The sequence below is a fragment of the Strix uralensis genome, chromosome 15 (genome assembly GCF_047716275.1).
Source record: "Strix uralensis isolate ZFMK-TIS-50842 chromosome 15, bStrUra1, whole genome shotgun sequence".
Taxonomy (NCBI): Eukaryota; Metazoa; Chordata; class Aves; order Strigiformes; family Strigidae; genus Strix; species Strix uralensis.
The window spans coordinates 12,607,518-12,620,631 of record NC_133986.1 but is presented as its reverse complement, the minus strand read 5'-3'; the positions used below and the strand labels follow the sequence as shown (position 1 = coordinate 12,620,631).

The following is a 13,114-nucleotide window of genomic DNA, read 5'->3' as shown; positions in this document are numbered from 1 at the left end:
CGGGGCCCGGAGCGGCGTTACCCCCCTCCGTGTGCGCTGCCTGTGCAGCCGGGTGGTGGGAAACCGTCCTATCTCCCAGCTCATTACGGGGGCTGCTTAATTAATGCTGGTTTGACTCTTCACTATGGGGAAGGAGACTGGGCAGGTCCTGGCCAGGGGGATGAAATGGTAAAGTCGACAGCGTGGGGTCCCAGAGGAGGGTCCTGGAGGGTAATTCTTCATTTCCTTCCACTTTCTTACACAATTGTGTGCCCACATTTCCTTCCACAATTGTGGTTCAGCGTTGAAAGGGCAACACACGTTCAGAAATGGGCTAGAATGTCTTTGGTGTCATCCCCCGTGGGCTGCTCTCAGTAGTTTTGTGGCTGTGCCCAGGTCCCGTCGTGCTGGCAACGAGGGATGGTGGGAGAAGCCCGAGCTCCACGGGCAGCGGAGAAATAACCAACGGGGTAAAATAACCCCCTGGGGCCAGGGGAATGGTGGGGCAGGGTGGGCTGGGGGGAAGGTGGGGGGGTGGAGAGACTGGAGGCAGCCGCTGGCCTGGCGTGTCAGGATGGAGCTGGCAGGGAAAAGGGGAAAGCAAAAAGTGCAGGAGCATCTTTTATTTCTGCTTTATGTCAGCAGAGCTCCCACCTTACTCTCCACAAGGCATCCCGAGCTGCTTTCCCTGTCCTGCTGCTCCAGACTGGCAGCTGCCGGCAGATCTGGTTACCCTTTCGTAGCCAGGTTGCCCGTTCTCTCTGTGCTGATGCTCCGCTGTGTCTGCCACGGGGCACACTCGCTCTTGAGAAGTTGCAGCATCTTTTAAGTCAGCTGGTGCATCACTACGGGGCCGTGCAAGAGCACCTAGACCCTGGGGATGGGTTCTTCTGCACAGAAGTACAGTCAAAGCACATTTCTTTCCTTTTTTTCCCTTTTCCTTTTCCCTTTTTTTCCCCCCCCTATTTTTTCCCCCCCTTTTTCAGGGCTGACAGTCTCATCCCTGTTTGACTAGATGATCTTCAAGGTCTTTTCCAACCTAGATGATTCTGTGATTCTGTGACTTCAAGACATGGAGAAGCAGCACTGACCGTGGGACGGACGGCATGGCACACGCGCTGTTGCCCAATGACTCCTGGCAGAATGGCTCAGCCCCTCTCTTCACTGGCCTGGACCTCCTCCTGGAGCTGAAGCCCCTCTTCATCCCGCTCTACGCCACGCTGGTGGCAGTGGCGTGCACGGGGAACCTCTTCCTCATCCTCCTCATCACGCTCACCAAGAAGCTGCACTGCACCACCAATTTCCTGATCGGGAACCTGGCGGCGGCCGATTTCATCATGTGCCTCGCCTGCGTCCCCCTCACCGTCTCCTATGCCTTCGAGGAGCGGGGCTGGCTCTTCGGGATGTTCATGTGTTACTTCATCACCTTGATGCAGGCTGCCACCGTCTTCGTCTCCGTGCTGTCGCTCACCGCCATCGCCATCGACCGGTACGTGGTGGTGGCGTACCCCATTCGCAGGAGGATAAGCCACCGGGCCTGCATCTGCCTTGTGGCCTGCATTTGGTTACTCTCCATCACGGCCTCTGTCCCCACGGCGCTGCACACCCACTACTTGGATCTCAACGCCATCGGCCACGACATGATCATCTGTGAAGAGTTTTGGAAGCACGAAGAGAGAGAGCGGCTCCTGTACTCGTGCCTGATGCTTCTCTTGTCCTACGTGCTCCCACTTTTGGCGGTGTCGGTCTCCTTCTGTGCCATCACCTACCGCTTGCGGAGGAGGAACATCCCGGGCGCTGCCTATCCCTGCCAAGACAAATGGACCAAAACGAAGCAGAAGACCTTCCGGGTGCTGACCGTGTCGGTGGTGTGCTTTGCTGTCTGCTGGCTGCCCCTCCAGGTGGTGAACTTCATCAGAGACATCGATGAGGAGTTCACCATCCTGGACAAGAGGTACGTCAACGTCATCCAGGTGTCGTGTCACCTGATTGCCATGAGCTCTGCCTGCTACAACCCCTTCATCTATGCCTCCCTCCACGACAAGTTCTGGTTCCACCTCAGCAGCTACTTCTACCGCAAGAAGAAGAGCTCCAGCGGTCTGTCCTGCAAGGCTTCTCGCTTCAATACCTGCTCCACCCTGGCAGATGCTCCCACTGGGGTCTCGGACAAGATAGCTTTGCAAACGAGATTATCTTGACTGAAGGACCTTAAGGGATCACTTTTGCTTTTGGACCTGCTGTGCACTTTGCTTTAGACCGGGCGTGGGAGCTGGTTGCTGGTCATGGTTGTACGTTGCCGTTCCCAGAAGCGGTCTCATGCCTGGCAAGGAGAGCGAGCACAAGGGAACAAACCGATGGGCTCTGCATCCTCGAGGAGCAGCTCTTCTGAGCAGCTCCAGGATGTTTTGTTCTTTGGGGAAAACAAACCAGTGCAACAACAACCACTGCAGGCAGGCAGAGGCAGAGTCATTCAGAGCAGGACATAGCTGGAGGTGTTTCCACCTGACCCAATCCCACAGACAGCTGGAAAGACACGTCAATGAAACGACAGTTGCTCACCTCGTTGAAGCAGAATGCAGGATGAGTATCCAGATAAATGACCGGACATGCAACGAGCCTGAGGTAGTTCTCCATAAGCCTCAGTTTTCAGAAACGCCTCCACAGCGGCATGGCCGCAGTCTGCCTCCGTTTCTGTGCTTGTTCTGTGCACCGAGGAGCGATGCCTGAGCTGCGTCCCTCCCAGCGCCAGGTCAGGAAGCGGGGGCTGCCTGGGGCCAGCAAGTTTCCTGTTGGGCTTTTACAGACCTTATCTCAGATCACGGCTGGGTACAGGGTATATACCCTGCATCTCACAGCACAGCTGGGCATGGGGCACGTACCCTGTATCTCAACTCATGGCTGGGTATAGCAGGTGTCTGGCGCTGTATTTGGAGCACAAAGACTTCTTCCCATGGTTTATTTAGGAGTGGGGGCAGTTTCTAAGCAAGACAAACACACATTGGGTGCATTTAAAAAACTCTTTGGACAGCTTATGTCTTCATTTTGTAGGATAAAGATTGTTCCTAAGCAACAGATAGCACTTTCTGCCTCTGGCAGCACACTGGCTCTAGCACGTAGCAGTAAATTGCTGTGCACACTTTTTCTTTTAAATTGCGGTTTGTTGTTGAAAGGACAATATACATTCAGAAATGTGCATTCTTCAGTCAGAGACTGTGTGGGGGCATGCAGCCACCGAATGCAGACAGCTTGCTTTGAGTGGGGGTAACTTTCCTAACCTGCTCGACTTTCTAAAGAAGCCACTCGTGAAGGGTCCCAATTTCTCCAGCTGCAGCCAGACCAGGCAGACGTAGCCAGGCACATCAGTGGAATTATTACTGTTCTTCGTAGCCAAGTAGGACTCGAGGGCCTGGGGCACCCAGAAAGATCTCGAGGGATGCGTTTGCTGGGGAAGGTGTCTCAGTCTCTGCTCTCAGGGTAGTTTAAGATCGTATATGTCCATGTTAGGGCGCTTTGGGTGGAGGTGGGCATCCTGGCAGCGGGCTGCTCTAACCCAGAAACTGCTGGGTAAAGGGTGGGTTTGCCTGTCAGACGCTGCTTGGTGTCCCCAACAGCCTGGTGCACCCGTGGCCCATCAGCCAGGTGCGTGCAAGCGGCACACCGAGAACGCACCATCTCCTCGCACCCAGATGCCCAACTCAGTTTTAACCTCTTGATTTCCCAGGAGCAGCCCTTGGGGACACCATAAGCTGTGTGTGCTTCTGGCAGTGTTCCCGTGGCTGCGCAGGGTCAGAGGCCGGGTTGCTCGTCCCGGAGCAGCAAGGCAAACGAGAAGGTGCATGGCTTGTCCTTCCCTCTAATAAAGGCTCAAAAAGCTCGGGCTGTGTGTTTGTATTGATTCGGATTCAACAAAAATCAGCTATCCTTGACTGCAGCTTAATCACCCCCCAGGAAGAGAACCAACTCAGGCATGTTTGTCTCTGTCATTGTTGCTGGCGGTGGCAGATCCTTGGGGGTCTGGGATTGGGGCTGGAGAAATGAGGCTGGCTGAGGTTTTGGGAGAGCTCTGTAACAGAACAGCTCCAGCTGGAGGGAGAAGGTTGGACATGCTTTTTTTCCTGACGAGGTCATGACTCAAGACGTGCTTTCATTCACATTGATTTCTCACTCCAGTGCTACAAACACCCCATATCTGTCTATCTGAAATCGCAGTTTCTTTGCCAAGTGCAAATACTGCCTATGAATCAATAGCAAAAGTAAAGCCCAAATATATGAGAATTTTTTTCTAGATTATTTTAAACATTGCTTGTTCCAGTTGTATTCTGCAGCCAGCATCAAACAGCACAAATAGGAATGCAAACGTACCTTTTCATTTCCTGTTTTGTGACTCCCGTTTTAAAAAGAAATGTGGAGCTCCTTGCATCTATATTCTTCCATCATGTGGCTTATTTTATTTTGCCACATGGCTTGAAAGCTTTCTGCTACACAAGGAAAAATCAGGCCCAAAGCCTACAAGGAAAAACCACACAAATCCGTAAAAATGTGGAAAAGTGAATAACTATTAAAAAGAAAAAAAAGACAGTCCTGCTGCAGAAGGGAGCTAAAGTGGCCAGGGGTGTATCGATCCAACCTGTAGTATTCATACTAGTGTCTTAGGTGGCTTGCACGTGGTTTGGGTTTGAAATATCCAAATGGTCCAATATTAAGGTGGTGTGGGACACTGGTGGGGTGGTCAGAGGGGGGTTCCCAGTGCGAGTGGGCACTCAGGGGGCTCCACGAGGACCTGGGTGCCCTGGGAAGTTCCCTTGGGTAGAGGACCAGGGTGTCTTTTCCCTTCCCTTTCCCCAGTTCAGCTTTTCCTGCCTCCTTCCCTTCCAATGGCAGGGTTGGAGCACGCCTGATCCCCTCCCGGTGCCCACGGGACCTCCCCTCCCTCCCAGACGAGCCCATCCCCACCTCGACCTGCCCCAGAGGGAAACCAGCAGCCACGTATCACACACAGCTCCGGGACGTTCTCTTCAGCTGGGGCTCAGCTTTAAATAAAAAATAGGGACTTGTCCTCAGTAGGAAGAATTTTCTGTGTGAGGTGAATGTCCCCAGGGGAGAGGGAAGGGTGGCACAGGGCTCTCCTTCCCCCACCAAACCTCAGTCCACCTGGCTGGGCTGCGCTGGGTTGCAGAGGTGCCTGGAGGAGGCTTTCCTCATGCTGAACACCACACAGAGATCCTCAAATCCCCATTTCACTTATTCTGCAAGTCAAGCTAAACCTTCTGGTGACCTTTCCACCTCATTAAGTGCTGTGGGAATGGTGGGGGAGGATCTTCTCCCCCATGCCCAGCCTGGGCTTGCACCACACTCTGCCTGCTGCCCCCTTCTCCCGATGCCAAGATCTTGCTAGCAAAGCCCGGACATGCCTGCTGGTAGGGGATTTTTATTTTTCTGCTTTCAAGATGAGCAAATGAGGAATCTGGGGACAAGACTCAGGTCCTGCTGGGGCTGTGGGACCTGCACCCCAAAGCCGTAACAGATCCTCCAAGTCAAAGTCACCTTGGGCTGACTGTGGTTGGAGCATCCGTTGCCAGATGGAGGCTTCCCGGCTCTTGCTGTTGTTTTGAGGCAGGAGGAAGCTTTTCCGGACTTTATATGGATTCTTTCACCCCGTGGGATGAAGGGGTCTGGAGAACATCATTGGTGCACAGTATTTAACACTGCTCGGGGCTTTATGAGCCAGACTCTCCTCTGGCTTAATCTCACAGCAAACAAGAGCCAGACCAAAATCTTTTTGACCTTTGGCTAAAGATGCAGAGAAGACAAACCAAAGAGTCTGAGCATTTGCAATGTAAAGTCTTAAATAAGAATTTCACCCCAGCGTCAGCCCTTATTTAACTGTTACTCTTTAATAGTTATCCAGCTGGAAAGGAACAGAGATGCAGCTGGGACAGGCTGGGGCTGCTCCTGTCCCCAACGGTTTCAATTATTTTTTTCTTGAACGCAAAACAAAAGAAACACAGGAAGGGACAAGAGCAGCAACAACAGAAGATGCAGATTCTGGTTGTGGAGGGGAAAGACCTGTAAGATCCCAGGAGGAAGGGGGATGTCATACGGAGTGGGGTTTGTGGGAGCGGGGAGCTGGGAATGGTGCTTTTATAGCCATTTGTGGGTCTACAGACCAAACTCGGTCTGCTCAAGGTCTCACTTAAGATCTGGGGATTAGTGAAGCCAACGTGGCCCGTGGGATCACGGGTGGCTGCTGCCATGAGAAGTTCATCCCCGTATCCATGGTGTCCCCCAAAGAGGTGACAGCTCATCCTCACACAGTCTTGTCCCCCATGAGCATGATGGATTCAACCACTGTGAGAAAGGAAAAGAATCGGGGCACAAAACCTGCGCAATCGTGTTCTTTCACCCCATAATGGGCTTGTGTGATAGCCACGGCCACGCTGGCGAATCTTGAGAGTAATGAATGGCCAAATTTTTTGTATTTTTTGGAAATCATATGAAGTTTGCCATTCTATGCACTGTTCATTTTCAGGGGATGAGGATGTGGCCAGAGATGCAAACCCATTTCTTCCCAAAGGCTGCTGAGAAATGCAGGCCAATTCCCTGCATTTCACTGTTTGTTCAAGATCAGACAAATAAAATGGAAAGAAGAGGTCCCTCTTCGTCAGGTTCCTTTCTTTTTCTTATTAATTTCACCAAGTGATAAAAATCCCTGTAGCTTCAAAGTCAAATCAAACCTCTTCTAAATTCAAGGTTGTATGAGAGACATTTACTGAATGGGCAGTTTGCAGCATCTGTTTTATAAAAATTTTATAGCTATGAACAGACAGCAGGTACAGGTTTGCATGTCCAAGTCTAGAAAGTGGAAGGAATAGGGGCAGGATCCTGGCCCTTCCCTCACGCAGGGTTTGTCCACACTACCTACTGTTTTCTCCCACTTAGCATTAATTGAGCCAAAAGGATGGCGTTTTTACTGCTTCCCTTGGGCTATTAGTCCTCCTTCGAACCAAGGGCACCGAAGGAAATCACGGGCTGTTATCCAGTGTCAATTCTTTCTCTCTTCATTTCCTCCCCTCACAAGCTCTAATACTTCAGTCTTAATTAAAACCCCTTAAATTGCCCTAAATAGCTCTTCTTGTCCTTTTATTTTCCGACTGGGGCTCAGAGGCACTAATGCGATGAGGTGCGTGGCTTTGAAAGAGGAGACTCATCACCCCTTCGCTCCCATAATTTACGTGTTTCATTTAAAAAAAAAAAAAATCTCAATCCTTGAGAACCAATCTACAAAGAGTACAAGGTTTCCTCTTCCATGTTTCCAGGCTAGACTAGAATTTGCAGTTACTGAGCACGAGGAGAACAAATACCCACCCCCAGGTTCCCCATTGAGATGTTTTGCTCATCTCTCCAAATTATATGCAGGAAATGGGAAAATACTGTTTTGCAAGGGTGAGCTAAAACCCAAGCGTCTTCCGAGAATAAATTCAGAACTACTCCAGAAATCCAGCAGCCACAGTCTCTGATTCAAAGCAACTGGATATATAAAGGAGAACATAATTTATTTACTTAATGAAAGTAAATTAGATAAATGGGTGATAAAAACATGTTTGAAGGTGGATTCTGCCGAGCTCTTCTCAAGAAGATACTGTTAGCTTTTGCTACCAGAAAGCAGTGGGTATAAAAGGAATAATATTGTTGAGCCATCCTCCGTTATTGACACTTTTGCCCAATATTCTGCCTAAGCACGTTTCCTCCTTGCAAACTCTCTTGGTTGAAATATGGTTGATAACCCGGAGCTCTTGACAGCTTGGTACTGCTCTTGGTCTCAGCAACAACCCACAAATAGCCTGTTGCCAGGAGCTGAAGAAGGACTAAATTAGCCGAAAGTTAGACAGCTAAAGGGTTTTTTTAATTAGCATGAGAGTCTTGAACGCAGGGTATGACCTTTGTAAGCAGCTCTCCCTCCAATTCGCATCCTGCTTAAATGTCTTATCAGCCAATCTAGTAAAACTGATAGAGACCTTCATGTTGGGGGCCTTTGCACATTGCAAATGCTCAATCAATTCTCACTTGCGTGTGTCTCAGCTACAGTTAATTTCTATTATAGATGGGTATTTAAAGACCTCACGATCCTCTTCTCTAATGAGATTTGGTGCCCTGTAGCTCTCCCATCTGCTTGAACATGGCCCAGGAGCATTCACAATCATCAGTTTTGAGTTGTCGTTGACTTCGAACTGGTAATACTGCATTTAGGCGTATTCCCATCTTCTTTTTGCTCACAGGATCCTCCTTAAATTGATTATAATTAGTGATTTCAATAGTTCAGGTATGTGACTTTAGCTTGCCTGTTTGGAGCCAGTCTGGTTTTGTCCTCCATGCCCACCCTCCAACCTCCACCTCACCTCTGGTGACTTGGTGGCTTCTTCCTTGCCCTCAGGTACCCAGGATGCTGATGCTTCCCAGACTGAGTTGTCTGAGGGCACCTCCAAGGACCACCCTCCCAAATCACAACCCTTTTTCTCCAGCATCAGCTTCAGGTAGGGATGTCTTAGCACCTGGCATGGAAGAGCCACCACACGTCCTCCCCAAATCCACTCATTTCTCACTTTTCTCTGCCTTGGGCTCTTAAGAAAGTTGGAAAACTTGCTTAAGTGGAAGGGTACTGCCAATAGGGTTCTTATCACAGGCCTCTGAAAGGGAAAATATTAGAGACAAACCTACAGAGGGATTTAACAACATCAAAGGCCCAGGCTATTTAGCCTTAGCCTGTTTAGATGTCTATAGCTTTAAGAGGACGATAATATTATTTATTATGGTGCCGTTCTTTAGAAAGCACTCGAGAGATTACAATTTGAAAGAGTTTACGTACGTTCAAGGTATTATTACCATTATTTGATTACCATTCAGGTTTCTCCCACAGCTGAAAATGATGAAATCCTTTGTCCTGCCTTTCAGAATAAATCGAGATGCAGCATTAGCTGTAAATGTACATGAAGGATCACTGATTTTTTTCATGTGTACTGAATACCCTCTTGGAAATTTCCTTCTTTGTCTTCCAATCAGGCACAGCAAACAAAATTAGCCTGGTAATTTTCCATGGGTTTTAGCCCGTGCCTTGCTATGTTTGTTCTGTCTTGATGTCATCAGTGATGAATGCGATTGTGGTTCACAAAACGGACAATAAAAGGGAACTTCGTCTGCTGAACCAGGATCATTGGACACATTTTGTTCATGGAGGAACTTGGCTGAAAAATGCTTAGGAAACATTGTTTTATTTTATTTTATTATTGTTTCCTGGTTTATTAAGAATAATATTATGACTCTAGCCAGGGATCCCTTAATTTCTGATTTCCTGGACAGGTCTTGCAAAACAGCTTTCCCATTTCTCTGTAAGCACAGATTTCATGGGCCATACAAATTGTGCCCATCTCTTCCTTCTCAGGCCTTGAGTCAAGCTGAACAGGTAAGTCTGCAACAGATACATGAGTAAATTAGGCTTATTTTCACTTCTCCTGTCTAAAAACACAGTTACTACAGCTCAGGCCTCTAGTAATGATTTCTTTCTTGGCAGAAAGGCGGCTCTTCTCCCCAGTCACCTTTCCACGGGGTCTCTTCTTTATTCACAAACTTAACTATTTTGAAATAAAAAAAGGATAGCTAAGAAGAGCAGCAGCAGAAGGGAAATACATATATACCTCTACAGAGGGCTCCTGGCCACAGCCAGAGGTAATAAATAACATGGGAATTAAGAAATATGGGAGCAGAGGGGGCAGCTGGGCAGGCATTTGGGCATTTTGAAGTTGAAGTGTCTTCCCCCTCTTTCCCGAGAAGTTTGGTTCAAAACCAGTGGTTGCCTAAGCACAGTAGCAGATAGACACACTGATCCCTCTCCCTCCTGCCTAAGCTTTCTCCTCTGATGTCTGTTTGCTTAGCTGTTGCCTTATAATAAGGGCTCTTCCTAGCTATGAGCTCCAGTTTGACTTTCTTATTAACCACGAGCGACGAGCGCTGCAGAATAAATATCTCCTATGCTCTCCTCTGTGCTGCCAGAGGAGAGGCAAAAGCTCCTTGCCCGGCTGAGCCCCTGAGGAGCTCTGGGGCAGGCAGCCAGGCTTCCCCAGCTACGCGCCAGGCAGCAGATTTAAACACTTCTTTAATGTCACTCCCTGGGGTGATGCTCTTCCTGGTGGAAATGCTATTTGCCTTGGCCTGTTGCTGACTGCATCCAAAGACACAGAGTAGGGCTGCAGTGCTCCCCTGAATGCCAAAAAAGCAAAGCAATGGGTCAGCTGAAGCAGGGGGTGCGTGTTTTTGAGTGACGGAGTTACCCTAGCAGGGCCCCTGGGTGGCTGGTGCTAGTGAAGAGCCGCCCATATGAGACAAACACAATTCCCCCTTCTCCCCCATCCTTCAGCTCGGGCTGAAGCTCAAGCCCCAGCCAACCCCAGAAGAAAATGTTGTACATTTCCCAGTAATTCTGAAGTACTCAGAGCTCAGCAGAAGTCAATCTAAAAGTCAGAGGGCCAAAATTGCTTGGGGACAAGGTTCAGCTTGAATGAGAAGCAGTTAGTGATGGGGAGGAGATGGAAGGGCTAATGAGGTGCCCCATTGCTTTTGCTTCTCTTAGACCAATTGCAGAGAAATAAAAATAAACCTGTCCCCTGCTCCATTAGTTATTACAAAGATGGAAATTGCTGCAAGACGGTCACGCAGTAGAAGTGAAGAGCTTCCAGAAGCTCTGACATGAGCTGACCCCGGTTTGTCCTGGCATAAATCATCACTCAGGTGAGCGTGGTGCCGTCAGGCTCCCAGAGGTTTGCTCACTCTCAGAGCCCCTGGGAAGAGCTGAGATGAGCAATTTCTGCAGAAATAAGGAGCAGTGGCTTCTTTCTAAAGATGAATCACCTTCTGTGCATGCTGGATAGTCGAGGACGCATGTGGTTGACCTTAATTAGCAGTGGTCTGGTCCTAGTAACTTGTTGGTATTCCCCAACACAGTCAGCAGGTTCAGCAACGGCCCCTCCTCCTGCTTTTTGGGAGGCTCAGCCTGCTTTGGCAGGACCTCCTCGGTCCCACCCACAATGATTCTGGGATAGTGTCCCCTTTGGGATAGCAGCAGGGCCGTGGAGAGCCTTGAGGAGCCCACAGGTAGGAGAGGTCCAGGAAAGGGTCCATCATGGTGATGACAACTTCACACTGGGGCTCCACCGGACGAGAAGGGCTGTTCCCTCATTGTTTAGGCTTGAATGTGTCATTTTGCTCTGCCAGAAATGAATCTCTGTGGCCTTGCATGTCTTAACCGTGACCTAGAGACATCACAGCCTCAGGTCCCACCTTTGCTCCACCAGGATGCCAGCCAGGGCACTCGCTCCTTGGCCACCAGCGCTTGCTTCTTGGAGTCATTTCTCCTCGTCTAATACAGGTGAAGAGGGAAGAGTCATATATAAGCAATAACACTTTGCTTCTCTTTACAGCCCCCAGTTTCTAAGGGTTGTCAGGGTCCTAAGCAGGTGGTAAAAGGGCTGGTGTTTCCAGAACATCACCCCTAAAGAAGCCAGTTGGCCCCGTTTCTGCTTAACTGGCATCATCAGCCAAACTGGCGCTGAATCATCTCACACTGTCAAGCTCCTCTTCCAGCAGTTTGCTCCCTGCCAGATCCTGTGGGGCTTGGCAGACTGGAGTGCTCCCACTTCTACAGAAATAAGAAGTAATTTACTCCGGGGAAAAATGAGTCATTCTTTTTGGTGAAGGATGCTGGCTGGGTCAGGCTGCACACGGAGTGCCTCACCCACCGCTGCCAGCTCCAGCTGCTTCCAATTGCTCAGCACCACACACCTTCTGCCTGCAGAAAGCTGCTGGGCAAGCTGCTGAGCTCACTGCCAGCCCCAAAACACACACGGTTGGGTTGGTGTCTCCCACCCACCTGGCTTGGCCTCTGGTCTGTCCCCTCCAGGCACGAGATCCCGGTTAATTGAATTATAAAGCCTTTGAGATGCTGTTGTGCAGCATACGGCTGCAGAATAGGGATGCAGAGGGATGAAGGTGCTCAACAGGCACTAGATCAGCAACTGCCCCCATTATCTGTAGCTGCCCTGGCGCTCCTTGGAGTCACAGCTTTTCCTTTGGGAACCAGCAGTGTAAGTATTCTTGAAAGTCTGTTAAATATCAGAGTTGTCACAGCGCAATCCAGCCCCTTCACTCCCTAGGTCACCGCAGGATGACAAGAAACAAGTTGCAGACCAAGCAACGCACTTAGCAAATCGATGCTAACGCATCTTCATTCCCTATTTCAAAGCTCATTTTCCCCCATCAATATTATCAGTGTCATCTTTTCAGCACCAAGCCAATATCTTGCACTGACAGGGTGAGCTGTGGAAGGGCCAGCACTAAAATCCTGATAAACTAAACCATAATAGCATCTCCTACTGGTACCCTGGAGTCCAGCAAATTTTCGGAAGCATTTGGGATTTCAGACAGAGCTAAAGGCTGGGGAGGGAAGGAAACTCAGGAAAACCCGGGGTAGGCAACACATTCCATACAAGCATGTGGAGTAATTCAGGGATGACCAACTGCCATCACATACAAACCTCAATGTCCAGCTACTTCTGCTTTTCTAACCCAGAGGGACCTCCAAGAGCTGCTCAGAAACTAGGTGCACCAAATCCAGGGCAGTTCATAACCGATTCATCCCATCTCTGTCAAGAACAAGCAAGGAACTGGATTTATTCATCTCACGTTGTACAGTTATTGCCTTCTGTGTTTCCATGTGGTTTGTACTGTTCAACAGACAAAAAGGCTTCACGCTGAAACTACATGGAGTAAGTGTTTTATCCCTCGCTGGTTTAATAATGTGCTAATGGCTCAGCTGCAGAGAAGAGAGACCTGCTGGGGCTCGGCTAAAGGGATCTAGGCTTCCAAGAGTTCAGGAAGAGAGAGTCAAACCGCCTCCAGAATAAGTTAAATATAGATACACCTAAGAGAGGGGAAATTTAACTAAAATCACTGCTCAGCTCCAAAAAAACAGGAGGTCTGCAAAAAGGCTGGCTCCAGGACAGCCAAAAGGTGATGGTGCATCTCTCTGCAGTGGAAAGACCACCCCACATGGACTTGGGGGTGAAGATAAGAATTTAAAATACTCCAG

The 13,114-nt window shown here is 49.4% G+C and overlaps 1 protein-coding gene and 1 long non-coding RNA gene across 2 annotated transcripts; one reads left to right on the top strand and one right to left on the bottom strand.

The window, feature by feature from the left end:
* Positions 1–1,085: 1,085 nt before the first annotated feature.
* Positions 1,086–2,177, top strand: LOC141950386 (prolactin-releasing peptide receptor-like). Its single transcript, XM_074885129.1, has one exon. It carries the CDS (start codon positions 1,086–1,088, stop codon positions 2,175–2,177), a length of 1,092 nt encoding a protein of 363 aa, XP_074741230.1.
* A 7,049-nt stretch (positions 2,178–9,226) lies between these two features.
* On the bottom strand, positions 9,227–12,669 carry LOC141950352 (uncharacterized). The gene is made up of 2 exons (XR_012631007.1): positions 12,561–12,669; positions 9,227–9,442 (listed from the first exon to the last, which is right to left on the bottom strand). It is a non-coding gene; the product is annotated as an uncharacterized LOC141950352 (long non-coding RNA).
* Between the last annotated feature and the right edge of the window lie 445 nt (positions 12,670–13,114).